This window comes from Tamandua tetradactyla, chromosome 4, assembly GCF_023851605.1.
Source record: "Tamandua tetradactyla isolate mTamTet1 chromosome 4, mTamTet1.pri, whole genome shotgun sequence".
Lineage (NCBI taxonomy): Eukaryota > Metazoa > Chordata > Mammalia > Pilosa > Myrmecophagidae > Tamandua > Tamandua tetradactyla.
The window spans coordinates 69668798-69688990 of record NC_135330.1 but is presented as its reverse complement, the minus strand read 5'-3'; the positions used below and the strand labels follow the sequence as shown (position 1 = coordinate 69688990).

Genomic DNA, 20193 nt, shown 5'->3' with positions numbered 1-20193 from the left:
TAAAAATTAATCAAAGACTTAAAAGGAAGGATATTCTCTGCTCATGGATTAGAAGTGTAAATATTGTTAAGAATCAATTCCGCCCAAAGTGATTTACAGATTCAGTGTAATCCCATCAAAATTCCCACAGTCTTCTTTGCAGAAATGGAAAAGTTAATCATCAGATTTGTACAGAAAGGTAAAGGGATAGAATAGCCAAAGCCATTTTGAAAAGGGAGCATGAAGTCAGAAGACTCACACTTCATGATCTTAAAACTTAAGACAGCTCCTCTTCCCCCTTCTCCGCCGGCGCTGCCGCCACCATCTAGCCCTCCTCTTCCTGTTTCTCCGCCGGCGATGCTCCTGCCGCCATCTTACCCTTCTCTTTCCCCTTCTGCTCCAGCGGCGCTCTATCCGCCATCCTATCCTTCCCTTTCTCCTCCTACTCCAGCGGCTCTCCAACCACCACCATGCCCTCTTCCGCCTTCACCGGCTCCTCCGCCACCGTCCTCGACAGCCTTGCCATCCTCACCTTTCCTCCTCCAGAACAGCTACTAGGGGAGTAGAAACGATACAGAACAGCTCCCGGAGCCACGACAAAGATAAAAAAGACAGCGTACCCCATCCTGGAATGGCTGACTGTCTGGGAGAACCCACTCCGGTGAGATCGCTGAGGGGCGCGGGCTTCCCCGGGCAGGGCGGCAAGCAGCCGGAGTCCCTCCTTTCCTCCTTCCCGGGCCAGCTGGGAGAAGTGGACAGGTGGTCCCCTCAAGCCGTGGCGGCTGGCGTCCCCACCACGCGCGGCCCCCTGGACCAACTGAGAGAATTCAATTGGAAATCCCCAGGCCGCAGAGAACGGTGACCGGGGGGGGTCCCTTCCAAAGACGTGACTCCCCGGTCCGGCTGGGAACGGTGCACTCTCCCAGGCCGTGGCGGCTGGCGCCCTCCTGCCACGCTTGGCGCCCCAGGCCGACTAGGAAATTCGGACGGGCACTCTACCTGGCTGCGGTGGCCGGCGACCCTCCCCGCGTTCGGACACCTGGGCCGGCTGGCACTCTTCCAAGCCGCTTCGGCTGGCGAACCTCCCCCACGGCGAGAGTTTTCCAAAGTTAAAGGACCCACAGCACCTTTTACTGGTGGGATGCACAGACAAACGTGTGTCACGAGCGCCACCTACTGGGCAGGATAAGAAAAACAGAACCCAGAGATTTCACAGAAAAATCTTTCAACCTGTTGGGTCCAACACCCAGGGAAATCTGACTAAATGCCCAGACGCCAGGAGAAGATAACGGATCACGCTCAGAATATTGAAAATATGGCCCAGTCAAAGGAACAAACCAATAGTTCAAATGAGATACAGGAGCTGAGACAACTAATGCTGAATATACGAACAGAAATGGAAAACCTCTTCAAAAACGAAATTGATAAATTGAGGGAGAACATGAAGAAGACATGGGCTGAACAAAAAGAAGAAATAGAAAAACTGAAAAAACAAATCACAGAACTTATGGAAGTAAAGGATAAAGTAGAAAAGATGGAAAAAACAATGGATACCTACAATGATAGATTTAAAGAGACAGAAGATAGAATTAGTGATTTGGAGGATGGAACACCTGAATTCCAAAAAGAAACAGAAACTATAGGGAAAAGAATGGAAAAATTTGAACAGGGTATCAGGGAACTCAAGGACAATATGAACCGCACAAATATACGTGTTGTGGGTGTCCTAGAAGGAGAAGAGAAGGGAAAAGGAGGAGAAAAACTAATGGAAGAAATTATCACTGAAACTTTCCCAACTCTTATGAAAGACCTAAAATTACAGATCCAAGAAGTGCAGCGCACCCCAAAGAGAATAGACCCTAATAGGCGTTCTCCAAGACACTTGCTAGTTAGAATGTCAGAGGTCAAAGAGAAAGAGAGGATCTTGAAAGCAGCAAGAGAAAAACAATCCATCACATACAAGGGAAACCCAATAAGACTATGTGTAGATTTCTCAGCAGAAACCATGGAAGCTAGAAGAGAGTGGGATGATATATTTAAATTACTAAAAGAGAAAAACTGCCAACCAAGACTCCTATATCCAGCAAAATTGTCCTTCAAAAATGAGGGAGAAATTAAAACATTCTCAGACAAAAAGTCACTGAGAGAATTTGTGACTAAGAGACCAGCTCTGCAAGAAATACTAAAGGGAGCACTAGAGTCAGAACCGAAAAGACAGAAGAGAGAGGTATGGAGAAGAGTGTAGAAAGAAGGAAAGTCAGATATGATATATATAATACAAAAGGCAAAATGGTAGAGGAAAATATTATCCAAACAGTAATAACACTAAATGTTAATGGACTGAATTCCTCAATCAAAAGACATAAACTGGCAGAATGGATTAAAAAGCAGGATCCTTCTATATGCTGTCTACAGGAAACACATCTTAGACCCAAAGATAAACATAGGTTGAAAGTGAAAGGTTGGGAAAAGATATTTCATGCAAATAACAACCAGAAAAGAGCAGGAGTAGCTATACTAATATCCAACAAATTAGACTTCAAATGTAAAACAGTTAAAAGAGACAAAGAAGGACACTATCTACTAATAAAAGGAACAATTAAACAAGAAGACATAACAATCATAAATATTTATGCACCGAATCAGAATGCCCCAAAATACGTGACAAATACACTGCAAACACTGAAAAGGGAAATAGACACATATACCATAATAGTTGGAGACTTCAATTCACCACTCTCATCAATGGAAAGAACATCTAGACAGAGGATCAATAAAGAAATAGAGAATCTGAATATTACTATAAACGAGCTAGACTTAACAGACATTTATAGGACATTACATCCCACAACAGCAGGATACACCTTTTTCTCAAGTGCTCATGGATCATTCTCAAAGATAGACCATATGCTGGGTCACAAAGCAAGTCTTAACAAATTTAAAAATATTGAAATCATACACAACACTTTCTCGGATCATAAAGGAATGAAGTTGGAAATCAATAATAGGCGGACTGCCAGAAAATTCATAAATACATGGAGGCTCAACAACACACTCTTAAACAACAAGTGGGTCAAAGAAGAAATTGCAAGAGAAATTAGTAAATACCTAGAGGCAAATGAAAATGAAGACACAACATATCAAAACTTATGGGACGCAGCAAAGGCAGTGCTAAGAGGGAAATTTATTGCTCTAAATGCCTATATCAGAAAAGAAGAAAAGGCAAAAATGCAGGAATTAACTGTCCACTTGGAAGAACTGGAGAAAGAACAGCAAACTAATCCCAATGCAAGCAAAAGGAAAGAAATAACAAAGATTAGAGCAGAAATAAATGAAATTGAAAACATGAAAACAATAGAGAAAATCAGTAAGACCAGAAGTTGGTTCTATGAGAAAATCAATAAGATTGATGGGCCCTTAGCAAGATTGATAAAAAGAAGAAGAGAGAGGATGCAAATAAATAAGATCAGAAATGGAAGAGGAGACATAACTACTGACCTCACAGAAATAAAGGAGGTAATAACAGGATACTATGAACAACTTTACGCTAATAAATACAACAATTGAGATGAAATGGACGGGTTCCTGGAAAGACATGAACAACCAACTTTGACTCAAGAAGAAATAGATGACCTCAACAAACCAATCACAAGTAAAGAAATTGAATTAGTCATTCAAAAGCTTCCTAAAAAGAAAAGTCCAGGACCAGATGGCTTCACATGTGAATTCTATCAAACATTCCAGAAAGAATTAGTACCAACTCTCCTCAAACTCTTCAAAAAAATCGAAGTGGAGGGAAAACTACCTAATTCATTCTATGAAGCAAACATCACCCTCATACCAAAACCAGGCAAAGATATTCCAAAAAAAGAAAACTACACACCAATCTCTCTAATGAATTTAGATGCAAAAATCCTCAATAAAATTCTAGGAAATAGTATCCAACAACATATTAAAAGAATTATACATCATGACCAAGTAGGATTCATCCCAGGTATGCAAGGATGGTTCAGCATAAGAAAATCAATTAATGTAATACACCATATCCACAAATCAAAGCAGAAAAATCACATGATCATCTCAATTGATGCAGAGAAGGCATTTGACAAGATTCAACATCCTTTCCTGTTGAAAACACTTCAAAAGATAGGAATACAAGGGAACTTCCTTAAAATGATAGAGGGAATATATGAAAAACCCACAGCTAATATCATCCTCAATGGGGAAAAGTTGAAAACTTTCCCCCTAAGATCTGGAACAAGACAAGGATGTCCACTATCACCACTGTTATTCAACATTGTGTTGGAGGTTCTAGCCAGAGCAATTAGACAAGAAAAAGAAATACAAGGCATCAAAATAGGAAAGGAAGAAGTAAAACTATCACTGTTTGCAGACGATATGATACTATACGTCGAAAACCCGGAAAAATCCACAACAAAACTACTAGAGCTAATAAATGAGTACAGCAAAGTAGCAGGTTACAAGATCAACATTCAAAAATCTGTAGCATTTCTATACACTAGCAATGAACAAGTGGAGGCGGAAATCAAGAAACAAATTCCATTTACAATTGCAACTAAAAGAATAAAATACCTAGGAATAAATTCAACTTAAGAGACCAAAAACCTATATAAAGAAAACTACAAAAAACTGTTAAAAGAAATCACAGAAGACCTAAATAGATGGAAGGGCATACCGTGTTCATGGATTGGAAGACTAAGTATAGTTAAGATGTCAATCCTACCTAAATTGATTTACAGATTCAATGCAATACCAATCAAAATCCCAACAACTTATTTTTCAGAAATAGAAAAACCAATAAGCAAATTTATCTGGAAGGGCAGGGTGCCCCGAATTGCTAAAAGTATCTTGAGGAAAAGAAACGAAACTGGAGGTCTCGCGCTGCCTGACTTTAAGGCATATTATGAAGCCACAGTGGTCAAAACAGCATGGTATTCGCATAAAGATAGATATATCGACCAATGGAATCGAATAGAGTGCTCAGATATAGACCCTCTCATCTATGGACATTTGATCTTTGATAAGGCAGTCAAGCCAACTCACCTGGGACAGAATAGTCTCTTCAATAAATGGTGCCTAGAGAACTGGATATCCATATGCAAAAGAATGAAAGAGGACCTGTATCTCACACCCTATACAAAAGTTAACTCAAAATGGATCAAAGATCTAAACATTAGGTCTAAGACCATAAAACAGTTAGAGGAAAATGTAGGGAGATATCTTATGAAACTTACAATTGGAGGCGGTTTTATGGACCTTAAACCTAAAGCAAGAGCACTGAAGAAGGAAATAAATAAATGGGAACTCCTCAAAATTAAACACTTTTGTGCATCAAAGAACTTCATCAAGAAAGTAGAAAGACAGCCTACACAATGGGAGACAATATTTGGAAACGACATATCAGATAAAGGTCTAGTATCCAGAATTTATAAAGAGATTGTTCAACTCAACAACAAAAAGACAGCCAACCCAATTACAAAATGGGAAAAAGACTTGAACAGACACCTCTCAGAAGAGGAAATACAAATAGCCAAAAGGCACATGAAGGGATACTCAATTCCCTGGTATTAGAGAAATGCAAATCAAAACCACAATGAGATACCATCTCACACCCACTAGAATGGCCATTATCAACAAAACAGAAAATGATAAGTTCTGGAGAGGATGCGGAGAAAGAGGCACACTTATCCACTGTTGGTGGGAATGTCAAATGGTGCAACCACTGTGGAAGGCAGTTTGGCGGTTCCTCAAAAAGCTGAATATAGAATTGCCATACGACCCAGGAATACCATTGCTAGGTATCTAGTCAAAGGACTTAAGGGCAAAGACACAAACGGACATTTGCACACCAATGTTTATAGCAGCGTTATTTACAATTGCAAAGAGATGGAAACAGCCAAAATGTCCATCAACAGAAGAGTGGCATATACATATGATGGAATATTATGCAGCTTTAAGACAAGATAAACTTATGAAACATGTAATAACATGGATGGACCTAGAGAACATTATGCTGAGTGAGTCCAGCCAAAAACTAGAGGACAAATACTGTGTGGTCCCACTGATGTGAACGGACATTTGAGAATAAACTTGGAATATGTCATTGGTAACAGTCCAGCAGGAGTTAGAAACAGGGTAAGATAATGGGTAATTGGAGCTGAAGGGATACAGACTGTGCAACAGGATTAGATACAAAAACTCAAAAATGGACAGCACAATAATACCTAATTGTAAAGTAATCATGTTAAAACACTGAATGAATGTGCATCTGAGCTATAGGTTTTTTTTTTTTTTACTATTATTATTACTTTTATTTTTTTCCTCTATATTAACATTCTGTATCTTTTTCTGTTGTGTTGCTAGTTCTTCTAAACGGATGCAAACATACTAAGAAAGGATGATCATGCATCTATGTGATGATGTTAAGAATTACTGATTGCATATGTAGAATGATATGATTTCTAAATGTTGGGTTAATTTCTTTTTTTCCGTTAATTAATAAAAAATAAATAAATAAATAAAAAATGTCCCCCAGTCAATAAATTCTCTTTCATTCATCTTTAAAAAAAAAAAAAAGGATTGGTTTTTTTAAAGAGGATTTATTGTTACAAATTTACAGTTCTAAGGCCATAAAAATGTCCAAATTAAGGCATCAACAAGAGGAAATTTTTTTTTCTTTTTTTTTTTTTATTAATTAAAAAAAGAATTAACAAAACAATTAGAAATCATTTCAATCTACATGTACAATCAGTAATTCTTAATAACATCACATAGTTGCATATTCATCATTTCTTAGTACATTTGCATCGATTTAGAAAAAGAAATAAAAAGACAACAGAATAAGAATTAAAACAATAATAGAAAGAAAAAAAAAACAAAAAAAACAAAAACAAAAAACCTATACCTCACATGCAGCTTCATTCAGTGTTTTAACATAATTGCATTACAATTGGGTAGTATTGTGCTGTCCATTTCTGAGTTTTTATATCCAGTCCCGTTGTACAGTCTGTATCCCTTCATCTCCAATTATCCCTTCTCTTTTTTTTTTTTTTTTTTTAATTAACGGAAAAAAAGAAATTAACCCAACATTTAGAGATCATACCATTCTACACATGCAATCATTAATTCTTAACATCATCACATAGCTGCATGCTCATCATTTCTTAGTACATTTGCATTGGTTTAGAAGAACTAGCAACATAACCGAAAAAGATATAGAATGTTAATATAGAGAAAAAAATAAAAGTAATAATAGTAAAATCAAAACAAAACAACACAAAACAAAACAAAAACCTATAGCTCAGATGCAGCTTCATTCAGTGTTTTAACATGATTACTTTACAATTAGGTATTATTGTGCTGTCCATTTTTGAGTTTTTGTATCTAGTCCTGTTGCACAGTCTGTATCCCTTCAGCTTCAATTACCCATTGTCTTACCCTGTTTCTAACTCCTGCTGAACTCTGTTACCAATGACATATTTCAAGTTTATTCTCGAATGTTCGTTCACATCAGTGGGACCATACAGTATTTGTCCTTTAGTTTTTGGCTGGATTCACTCAGCATAATATTCTCTAGGTCCATCCATGTTATTACATGGTTCATAAGTTTATCTTGTCTTAAAGCTGCATAATATTCCATCGTATGTATATACCACAGTTTGTTTAGCCACTCTTCTGTTGATGGAGATTTTGGCTGTTTCCATCTCTTTGCAATTGTAAATAATGCTGCTATAAACATTGGTGTGCAAATGTCCGTTTGTGTCTTTGCCCTTAAGTCCTTTGAGTAGATACCTAGCAATGGTATTGCTGGGTCGTATGGCAATTCTATATTCAGCTTTTTGAGGAACCGCCAAACTGCCTTCCACAGTGGTTGTACCCTTTGACATTCCCACCAACAGTGGATAAGTGTGCCTCTTTCTCCGCATCCTCTCCAGCACTTGTCATTTTCTGTTTTGTTGATAATGGCCATTCTGGTGGGTGTGAGATGATATCTCATTGTGGTTTTGATTTGCATTTCTCTAATGGCCAGGGACATTGAGCATCTCTTCATGTGCCTCTTGGCCATCCGTATTTCAACAAGAGGAAATTTTCACTCAATAAAGGCTTGTTGAGTCCAAGGTTGCTCTGTCATGTGAGAAGGCACATGATGATGTCTGCTGACCTCTCCTGGCTTCTGGTTTCAAATGGCTCTCAGCTTCTAGTGTCTTCTGGGTGTTTCCTTCTGCATCTTCACAACTCTCTGTGCTGTACTCTCAGCTGTCTCTCATGATGGGCTCCAGGTAAGGATTAAGAGTCACCTCGAATGGGTGGGGTCATGTCTCCATGGAGACAACTTAATCAAGAGGTCCCACCCAACAAAGAAAAGATTGGATTAAAAGAACATGGCTTCTCTGGGGTATATAACAGTTTCAGATCAAGACAATCACCTTGGCTAAACTGCTTAACTTTTCTAGTCTCCCTCTTCCTCTGAAAATCTGAAAGAACAGGGTTATGCAATGATTGAATAGAATGATGTATGTAAAAAAAATAGCTAGCACTTTTTAACTATATTTTCTTTGTCCTCCTTTGGTATTTGGGAAGAAGTATATTTCTATTCTAATGTTTACTTTTATACTGATATCCTTAGATCTCTCTTTTGTAATTAGTGCCTATTGGTTTCCTATACTGAAATTAGCCAGTAGTCTCTTCTTCCTCCACTTCCCTTCTTCCTCCACAGCTATCCTTTTACTCTCATAGTAAATATATCTATAAGGCAATTTTAAGTTTCTTCTGTTTTCCATAGAATCTTCTCCATTCCCCCCCCACACATCATCTTTTTGATAATTCTGTAATATCTACCTGGTCATATCATATAACAAATTCTTTCCCCTTTATCTCCATCATTTGTTACTAGAGCTACAGTTGATATATGTGGGGCTTATTTTCAGTCATTAATGTGATTTCTGCAATTATTTCTTCGTAGTTTGAAGCTCATTCTTCAGTAGTCGGGCTTATGGGAACATTATTCCCTGAGTTCTTGCATGCTTAATGGCTGTTTGTCTATAACCTTTATATTCTTCAAGATCAGCTTGATTCGATATAAAATCCTTGGTTTAGCTTCTTTCCCTGAGTACCTTAAATATATTATTCCACTGTCTTCTGATGCCAATCTTACTTTGCTTCCCTCATATAAAAACTTTTGTTCTTTTTTCCTAGATACTGAAAGGGTTTTATTTTTTTGTCAGTTGCTTTGCTAGATCATACATATACTGTTGTCTGTTCTGGTCACGTACCCCAATTGAAGAGTATTCTTTCCCTATAAAAGTTCATTTTATTTCAGGAAAATTTTTTTAGTAGTTTTTCTGTTCTGCTTTGTTTTTCTTCTTCAGGGATACCTATTATTTACGTGTTGGCTCTTCGCTTTTGTCTATATGTCTGCTTTTCTCTTTTTTTTCCATACGTAGTATACAATCAGTCGCTCACAGTATCATCACATAGTTGTGTATATTCATCACCATCATATGGGGTGAACATATGCATCACCCCAGAAAAATAAATAAAAAGAAAATAAAAACCTCATACATACCATACCCTTTAGCCTTCCCTCTCATTGACTACTAGTATTTCCATCTACCCGATTTATTTTGCCCTTATCCCCCCCTAGTATTTTTTTCCTAGTATTTATTTTTTACCCGTACATTGTAAAATACTTTTACTGAGAAATCTTCACACACATACATTCCATACATAGTGTACAATCAGTAGCTCACAATATCATCACATAGTTATGTATTCATCACCACGATCATTTTTTAGAACATTTGCGTAACTCCAGAAAAAGAAATAAAAAGAAAAAACTCATACATACCATACCTCTCAGCCCTCCCTCTCATTGACCACTAGTGTTTCCATCTACTCAATTTATTTTACTCCTTTTCCCCTTATTATTTATTTGTTTTTTATCCATTTTATCCATGTTTTTTTTTAACTCATTTATCCATACCCTGGATAAAAGGAGCATCAGAAATAAGATTTTCACAATCACACAGTCACATTGTATAAGAAATATCTTTATATAGTCATCTTCAATATACAGTTGTCTTCAAGAATCAAGATTATTGGAACACAGCTCAGCAGTTTCAGGTACTTCCTCCCAGCCATTCTAATACACCATAAACTAAAAAAGGATATCTATATAATGTAAGTGTAACCTCTAGGATAACCTCTCAACTCTGTTTAAAATCTCTTAGCCACTAAGACTTTGTTTTGTCTCATTTCTCTCTTCCCTCTTTTGGTCGAGAAGGTTTTCTTAATCCTTTGATGCTGGGTCCTGGCTTATCCTGGTAGTTCTGTCCCACATGGTAAGGGATATTTACACCCCTGGGAGTCAAGGAAGCCAGTGAGTTCACCTGCCAAGTTGGCTTAGAGAGAGAGGCCATGGCTTAGAGACAGAGGCCACTTCTGAACAACAAAAGAGGTTCTCTGGGGGTGACTCTTAAGCCTAATTTTAAGTAGGCTTAGCCTCTCCTTTGCAGGAATAAGTTTCATAGGGGTGAACCTCAAGATCAAGGGCTCAGCCTATTGATTTGGCTGCCCCCACTGCTTGTGAAAATATCAGAAATTCTCCAAATGGTGAAACTGAATATTTCCTTTTCTCCCCAGACCATAAGGGGACTTTGCAGATACTTCTTTATTCACTGCCCAAATTTGATTTTCTCTTGAAATATATTTTTTTAATCTTTCTTTATTCTGTCAGATTGTTTTTAGTTTTTCTTTTTTCATCCTGTTTTCTCTTAACTATGTTTTTATTTATTCACTCTTAAGTTACATCTAGCTTAGTTTTCACTTCTGAAGGTTTATCTTTTATTTTATCTGTTTTCTTATTTTAATCAGCTTAATCTAGACTTTCTTCATCTTTTTCTTATTTATGCTGTTTCTTCATAGTTTCTGTTCATTTCTTATTTTCGTTTGTTTTGAAATATTAGGTTACAGTTTTCATCTGCTTTGTGGCCACAATTTAAAAAATATTTTTATTGAGAAATCTTCGCACACATACAGTCATCCACCACATATAATCAGTGGCTCACAATATCATCATACAGTTGTGTATTCATCACCATGATCATTTTTAGAACATTTGCATCACTATAGATAAAGAAATTAAAAAGAAAAAACTCATGTCCCACGTTGCAGGGAGGGCAGTGAGTCCAGCTGCTCATTGGCTTAGAGAGAGAGTGACCATAATTTTTTGATGTCTGTACCTTCACTGTCAGTATACACCTTCATTATCTGATTCCATTTATATGAAATGTACAGAATAGGCTAATCTGTAAGTAAGGAAGTAGATTAGTAGTTACCTTGGCTTGGGGGAGGGAGGTTAATGGGGTGATAGCTTAAAAGATATGGGGTTTCATTTTTAGGTGATGGAAATGTTCTAAAATTAGATCATAATGTTTGTACAACTCTGAAAACACAAAAAAGTACTGAACTGTACATGTTAAATGGGTGAAATTAATGATGTACGAATTATACATCAATATATTGTTTAAAAAGAAGACATTCTCTGAATGTCTGGAGCCAAAGCCTATTTTTCTGGGTGTGTGCTGTCACCTTTTTCTAATATTCCCAGGATGGGACGTATTTTCTTCATTTTCTTTGTACTATGTCTGTGTAATGGCAAGCTGAACCAAACACTACTTTCGAGGCTTGCACTTTTTAAGTAGAAGTTCTGCTATGAATTCTAGTTTATTTGCTTGGTGCACAACCATTCATTCACTAGCCATGTACTTATATAGTTTGGTTCATTATTTCCCAGGTGTGGATAGTATATGCTGGTTTTTGTTCAATTTTAATTTTTCATTTTAGTTTTGTAGAAAGACTTAAAGTTTTGTTGTTTTTTGTTTTTTATTGAGAACGCTGGCTTTTGATAATTGGATTTTCTTTTTCTTTTTTTTTGGCATGGGCAGGCACCGGGAATCGAACCCGGGTTTCCGGCATGGCAGGCGAGAACTCTGCCACTGCGCCACCATTGCCCACCTGATAATTGGGTTTTAAACCCAGTCTATTCTTATCTAGAGGTTTCTAACCCTGGATTTAAGGAACTCTAGAGATATATTGAGGTAGGTTAATCTTCTAGTGGAGAGGAATATACATGTTCTTAGTGAAAAAGAACTGCAGTGTAGTCTTCCTAGTTAAATATTTTATAATCTCTTATAATTGAAATTGAACATTTTTCAGTGAGTGATGCAAAGTGATAAATCCCTAAATTTACTAGCTTAGGAGATTGAATTGTGAATACATAGTTTTTTTAAAGACTGTATTTAAAAAAACTATTACCAACTAATCACATTTCATAATGAGATCTGAAGTCTTCCTTCCATTTTGGTAAATGTTTAGAGTTTGAGAGGTACATTTTTGGTATGATACGTCCCTTAGGGTAAAATTTTATAGACATTGTCTTAGCTTTTATTTGGCTCTTTCTCTCCGTAGTTGGTGTATGAATTCTTCTTGAGATTTTTGGAGAGCCCTGATTTTCAGCCTAGCATTGCAAAACGATACATTGATCAGAAATTTGTACAGCAGGTAAGGAATTCTTACATCTTTAATTTTCTATGTTTATGTTAGCAATGATGTATTAATTTGTGTTTAAAATAAACAGTTTAGTCATTGAAAAACTTTAATAGTTTATTTTAATTTGACAGCATTTAGTATTCTTGCCAATGAGGATAAAAGTGAAATAGCTTTGAGAATTTTTGAGTATTTTAATCAAGGGTGAACTTCTAGTGAAGTCAGCCAAATAAATTTCCAATCTTTATGGTTATTTTATAAACAGAAAAGCAAGCCTTTCTGCAATAACAGGCTGAGAAAATTTGGTGTAACTATTTAGTCTTAGAGCAAAACTTTGTAAACATTTTTTAAAGGTTTTTGAACTTGAATTTGATGTATGTTTTAGGCATTGTAACTTTGAAATGATAGGGGAAAAAAGGAAATGGAAACATTGTTAGGAGTTTGAATTTTAGGCTCCTTTGCTATCATCAAGTATCAATTACCAAATTTCTCTTTTCTTCTCCTCTTTATGCATTCTAGCCAACCAATTCCTAAATCACAGATAAAATAATATCTTTTAAGTAGAAACGAAAGTAGAATTAAGCAAATGTGGTACCCTGTTCCTTTCTATAAATTGGTTATTATTTGTTATTTTCAGAAGCTATATACTCAATTTTAATTTCTCACAATGTATTCATTTTAATCTTTATTTTCAATTTTTTTTCAACAATTTTAACTGAAATTGTCTGACCATAGACAAAATTGTGAAGTAGTCCAAACCTTTCTAGATCCATTTTTTCTTTTTTGAAATGCTTATCAGTGTGTGGGTCTCATTAGGATTTTGGTGCTCTCTTCCTGTAGAGTTTTTCTGTTTTACAGAAGGGTAGAAGATGGGTGAAAGGGTAGTAATGATGCTGAGACCAGGATAAAAATCATTGCAAGGACCTTTCCTATGCTTTAGACCACCTTTATGTGCCCCTATGATAAACATAGAAAAATAGGAGTTGCACATATGTAGAGTTCATTTTTAGTCATTTGTAAATGCCCCCCAATTTCATATAAAGTATTCTGACTAGTTGTGGTGAATTTATTGATTAAAGAAGAACGCTGTCAGCCTAAAATATGTCCTTCAGCCATTTAAGTAGCTCTTCATAAACTATAAAGAAATATTAGATGTGTGTTAACAGTGTAATGCCCATTTCAATCACCAGCAAATATCAGTCAGATTAAATGGAATTATGTTATTATAAATAAATGAATGCCCATTTATTTCCTTCTGTGACTCTTGAGTAAAATATATTAAGGAGCTCTAGTAATGCCATATTAAATTTTGCAGGTATTGGTAGGTAAGGAGGATAATTGCATCAGTGCTTCCTGAGTCTGAAGCTTGGAGTATGTAATAGGCTGCTGAATTATTCAGTAGGTTGAGGGAAACAAGGAGAAAACTGGTAGTGAGGGACCCATTTTTCATCTTCTCCAAATGCCTGAAATATCTAATAAGTCAAGACCCAGTAATTTATTTTTGGTTGTTTAAGTTTTTATTTCATATCATAAATTAAACTCGGTCATCCAGCTAGACTTGGAAGGAGAAGATAAGATAGAACCCACAGAACTGCAGCAAGAGAACAATGATAGGATCCTGAGGCAGACCAGGGAAGTGGGATGCTCTCCTGAGCAGAAGGAATGATCTGGTGGTTACAACAAAACACAAATCAAATATATTAGATTTGTCCACAGTGGGCAGTGGTGATCTTCTTACTGGTCTTGCCATTTCTGGACCCCAAGCACCCTATGGCTTCTATATCATTCATTCCGTCTTTCACCTCATCAAAGACCACATGCTTGCCATCCACCTACTCAGCTTAGCAGTGTAGATGACAAACTGGCAGTCATTTGCATTGGGTCAAGCAATGACCATGGACAAGATACCAAGACCCCTGTGGTTCAGGATGAAGCTCTCACCATCAAACTTCTCCCTGTAGATGGATTTGCCGTCAGTGCCATTGTGGCATGTGAAGATGCCTGGTACATAAACCCAGGAATAATTCTGTGAAAGCAGGAACCTTTATAATCAAATCCTTTCTCCCTAGTGCTCAGAGTGCAGAAATTTTTTGCTGTTTTTGGAACTTTGTCTGCAAGCAGTTCAAAGGAGATGTGGCTGAGGGGCTCACCATCAACAGCGATGTTGAAGAACACAGTGGGGTTGACCATGGCTGCGGGCTGGGGGAGTGTGGCAGTGGGCAGCAGGTCTGCAACACCCCAGTAATTTTTTAGTAGTTTGTATGACTGTGCTTTCACAGATCATTTCTCTGAGGTATTCTTAGTGTGTTGCTTTAACAACTGATGTGTATGGGAGAATACACTGTTGTTTTTGTAAAAATTACTCAATTTTGTAGTAAATTTTAAGGCTTAGAAGTATAGGATAAAGTTTAAAAGCTCAAACGGAGCTGTTCATTTTTTTAAAGAGAAAGAAATCAATTGCATAATTCTAATTGATGTTCAAATCATAGAGTTTCAGAAGAAGGAAGGAAACTAAGAATTATTGAGGGCTTTATGTGCCACTTACGGTCTTTATCTGCTTTTATATGTATTGAGAACTAGACCATGTCCAAATTCACCCAATCAGATGGCACAATCAGGAATTGAACCAAGATCCTCTGATTATGATAGTGCTTCACTTAAAAAAAAGGGCCAACTTGCTTCATTTTATCAAAGAAGAAATCAAGCTTAGTGGTTATGAATTGCCCTTAAAAGCATAGTTAGTTATAAGTATCTCTTGATTTCTACATTTGTGTCTGTTTCATTATATAAACATTTTATTTCCTAATAAGTTATTTTATTTAGATTATTATTTCAAAATCGATTTCTTTAGATAGATTTGAAACTTAGCCAACAACTCTTGATCCGCAAAGTATCAACTTGTATAAAATTATATTTGTTCTTGAATTAGAGATGAAGGCCTTAACAATAAAAAAGTCCCTTTTATTCATATAAAAGCATATCTTCCAAGGAAGTTCAATATCGGAAAACTTGAATTTGTGTATCTTGAGTAGTTTAGCTATTTATTAAATGCAGTTTTATTGAGATATATTCACATACCATATAATCATCCACACTGTACAATCAGTGGTTCACAGTGTCATCATTAGTTGTGCATTCATCACCATTAATTTTTGAACATTTTCAGTACTCCAAAAATAATAATTTTAAAAGTACACTCAGAACATCCCATTTTTTTTCTTTTTTGTGAAAAATAACATATATACATAGAAGCAATAAATTTCAAAGCACATCACAACAATTAGTTGTAGAACAAATTTCAGAGTTTGGTGTGGGTTATAATTCCACAATTTAGGTTTTTATGTCTAGCTGCACATTGATACTGAGACTAAAAGAAATATCAATGTAATAATTCAGCAATCATTCTCTACAGTTAAACCCTAACTTCTCCATCACCTTTGATCTTTCTCCCTCTTTTTAGAGGTATTTGGGCTATGCCCATTCTAGCTTTTTCATGTTGGCGGGATTGTCAATAATATGAGATACGGAGATGGAACTAATTGATGTTCTGGAGACGCTGACTCCTCTAGGTTTCAGGATTTATCTGGTCCAAGGACCCATCTGGAGGTTGTAGGTTTCTGGAAAGTTACCCTAGTGCATGGAACCTCTGTAGAATCTTATGTATTGCCCTAGGTATTCTTTAGGATTAGCTGGAATGGTTTTATTTGGGGTTTGGCAAGGTATGATAGGTAGCAATGTCTAACGGAAGCTTGCCTAAGAGTGACTTCCATAGTAGCCTTTCAACTCTATTTGAACTCTTTCAGCCACTGATATTTTATTTGTTACACTTCTTTTCCCCCTTTTGCTCAGGTTGGCATTGTTGATCCCACAGTGCCAGGGCCAGGCTCATCCCTGGGATCATCTCCCATGCTGCAAGGGAGACTTTCACCCCTGGATGTCATGTCCCATGTAGGGTATCCCGTGCCCCCCCCCCCCCATTATTTACTTATTTTTTTGTCTGTATTTTCTTACTAATCTGTCAATATACTGGATAAAGGGAGTGTCAGTCACAACCTCGGGGTTCATTTCCTGCTTGCTCTGGGTTTATCTGTGCTCAGCACTTGTATTCAGCAGTCCAGATTTGTTCATTAAAACCGCAAGAGGAGCTTGGTTGAGCTACCTTTCCTTACTCCTAGTATAGACTACATCTTTTTACCATGGGGAAGTGTCTCCAACAGAGCCTGCCATGCCGGTGGGGTGGGGTGGTCACCAACCTCTGCAGTTTGGGAACTTTACTTACAGTTCTGTTTTGTGATCTCAGCCCTTCCATCCATTCCAGACAGGTATTGATGTGTGTCTGGTCACACATGTACCCCCAAACTGTTTAAATTTTTCAGAAGACTCTTTACTAAAGAATTACATGGAGGTGTAGAAGTCTGCTGACTTGGCGAATTTGAATGGATTTAAAATTTTTTCAGCTATTTGCTAAATTGACTTTAAATAAAAATCTATGGTCTGAATCATCTTTCTTTTTGGTGTTGTTTCATGTATGATTTATACTCTGTTAGGATCTGTCTGCCATGATTTATACTCTGTTAGCATCTGTCTGCCAGTATTTTATCCTAATAACTGTACATTAAATTTTGGGCTATTGGCATGGTGACCCTCTTGAAATTTTTTTAGTATAAATCCCCCAAAAAAGCACTGATTTCTATAAATCTTTCTAGTAAACTAGAAATATACATTTCACATATATATGTTTTTAAACTTCTTTTGTTAAATGGCAGTCTATCAAAAAGCACTAAAATCTCTCAACAGCAATTTTAAGCTATGCTTAAGTAAGTAAGAGTCAGTTAAAATTTAAAAGTCAGGGCAAGGCAAAAAAAAAATTCCACTTTTTGAAGTGTTTCTTTTATTTATTGTGTTGCCATCCTTTTAAATGAAATTAGTGAAAAGAAATAGTCCCTAAGCTCTTCTTTAGCTTTATTTAGCAAGACAATATCAATCTATAATAGTGCAGAATCTTTATTTTTTAAGAATTTATGGTTAATCTTAAAATCAAAATTAGAATAAAGTGACATATTAGCTCGATTATTTTTTAAAAGTAATTTCTCAGATTTTTTTTAAAGCTCCTGGAGCTTTTTGATAGTGAAGATCCCAGAGAACGTGACTTCTTGAAGACTGTTCTACATCGAATTTATGGGAAATTTCTCGGATTAAGAGCATTTATCAGAAAACAAATTAACAACATTTTCCTCAGGTAAGTAGATCGTAGTAGCATTTTTTCCTGTTTTCTTTCCTCCATGTTTTACTTTTATTTAAGCTCTTTTTAGTTTAATTTTTAATATTTGATATCTGCAAATTTAACTGGTAGTACTTGAGTTATTTTTTGCCAATTTTGTGTACATCAATTGATTGTATCTAACTTTTAGAGATTCATAACCTACTGCTTATGTAAGTGGATTCTAGTAATGAGGACAGTTTTTAATAGAAAATATTAGCATTAGTCATGTTTAAGATTTATTGTGAGGAGACTTTAATTATTTGTTAGAGCTTTTGTTTTAAAATTTTGAACTGTCTTCTAGAAATAAAGTTAACCCTTCTTTAGAGTTTTGTATACTGTCATTCTAAAGAAGCACCAAAGTATTCTTTTAGCAGTTTTTTTTCATTTAAAAGTGACCATTGCTATAAGATATACCTTGTCACATGGCAGAAACTGTCTTCAATTTATTGGTTAACCAATATAAAAACAGAATAGGTAAAGAGAACAGGATAAAAGTAGATTTCTCTTTATAGTGCCATATTTTTAGATTTTTAAATTATAAAAAATTCCTTCTAATAAGAATAGATGTAAAAATTGAATTATATTTCCTTATCTATAGCTTTAAAAAGTTTTCCTTTTTAAATTGCATATAACTGTTTAAACCAACAGCTTTTGAAAGTACTTTTATTTGATTTTCTGTCAAAGCTAAAAAATTTATGAGACCTAGCATTTGACTACTTAATAAATGTTACTCTTCCAAGTAGTTGCTTCTAATCAGGAGATTTCACATTAACATCCACATTTCAGGTTTGTTTTGTTTTTGTTTGTCTTAATTGAAGATCTGGCAAACTGAGGTTGACATTTTCTGCATTATAACAATTAGAGAAGAGTAATAGATGCCTCTTTTAGAGAGCATGTTTCTCCAGTTCTCTGTCGTCCCCTCCTAGTTCACTTTACTCATTTATGATACCTGCCTAGTCCTGTGGGCATTTGAGATTATAACCCTCTGACTTAAAGGTGATTTTAAATTTGGAAAGCTGGGGAGCGAATGTAGTTTTAAAAATTTTGGAATATATATGGTTCCTTTTTTTCTCTTGGATTTTCTTCTAAGACAAGAGTTTTTGTATTTTGAAAATTATTTTTTTTGAGAAAACCCATCTTTCTTCTAAATTATTAAGGAAAATAAGATATTCCAGGTGAAATGATATTCTGTTATCTTATTATGTAGCAAATTTTTTAGCAATAGCATATGTGGTTAAGTAGGAAATAGACATTTTGTAAGATTGCTATGAAATAACTGACTTGGAGCAATGCAGCTTGCAAAGAAAACCTAAAGCCATGCTTTTGTGTTTCTTACAGTTGCCCTTTGGATTGATTTCTTCACTTTCCTGCCTTTCTGTTAGTTTAGTTTTCTGATGTTTGATTTCTATTGCATCTATCTTTATTTTAAATTCAGGTTTATATATGAGACAGAACATTTCAATGGTGTTGCTGAACTCCTTGAAATATTAGGAAGGTAGGTCAGATTTTTTTGTTCTTTTTAAGAATTAAATAATAGGAAATGTTTCATGTATTAAAATCTGGCTGTGATTGAATGAATTATTTCTAATTTAGGGTTTTAATATAGAGTATAAGATAGAGTTTCTCAACTGAATTCTTGTTATAGCTTTTTTAGAGGGTCAGCATATTAAAGTACTGCCACTTAAGACATCTGGTTTACAGTAAGCTTCCTGCTTTTGAAGCTGTGGCATGTTTTATGCCTAATCTTATCAAACTGTCAGACTGCCATAGAAAATGATAGGATCTGATTGTGAAGAGATGAAGTAAGCTGTAGTGAATCTTTGATGACGTTTTATAAGAATTCTTGTTCAGATGTTAGTTGATCATTCCTAATCCATCTGTTCTTTTTGGAAGACTCTAAAATCTTTGGTTTTAGCTTAGTCCATGAATGTTTTATCTTCCTTATTCGTAGCATCATTAAACAGAGAAAATTTTAGATCTCTCTATTACTATTTAGAGAATAATTTTAGTCTCTTCTATTAATATTTAGAGAATAATTATAAAGAGAATTGCTTCTTAATTTCAGATCTTCAGAAAATATTGAAAATTCTAATAAGTAAGGTAGTGATATTGATGGCTGGCTTTCACAAGGAAAGATAAAGACAATGATATATATATAAAGAGGCAGGCTTTATAGATAACAAAGAGGGAAATTACTTAGTTGGACATTAATTGATATTCCTATTTTCTTTTGGGATCATTGAATGACATAGAGGACAGACTTCATAGTAATAGTCTTTCTAAAGTAGTTTACTCACAGATCAGTGTTAGAAACACCAGAAGACTATGGTTCCTTATATACTCACAGATTAAATAACTTCCCCTGCCTTTTTTCTTTCCCTCCA

At 35.7% G+C, this 20193-nt stretch overlaps 1 protein-coding gene across 2 annotated transcripts in view; it reads left to right on the top strand.

Moving 5' to 3' along the window:
• Window positions 1-20193, top strand: part of PPP2R5A (protein phosphatase 2 regulatory subunit B'alpha) — a 141198-nt gene that overhangs the window by 85590 nt on the left and 35415 nt on the right. For both annotated transcript variants that reach the window (XM_077157738.1, XM_077157739.1), the window contains exons 4-6: window positions 12469-12561; window positions 17655-17785; window positions 19245-19304. In XM_077157738.1, coding sequence (XP_077013853.1) covers window positions 12469-12561; window positions 17655-17785; window positions 19245-19304 — 284 coding nt within the window. The remainder of the gene's footprint in view (window positions 1-12468; window positions 12562-17654; window positions 17786-19244; window positions 19305-20193) is intronic.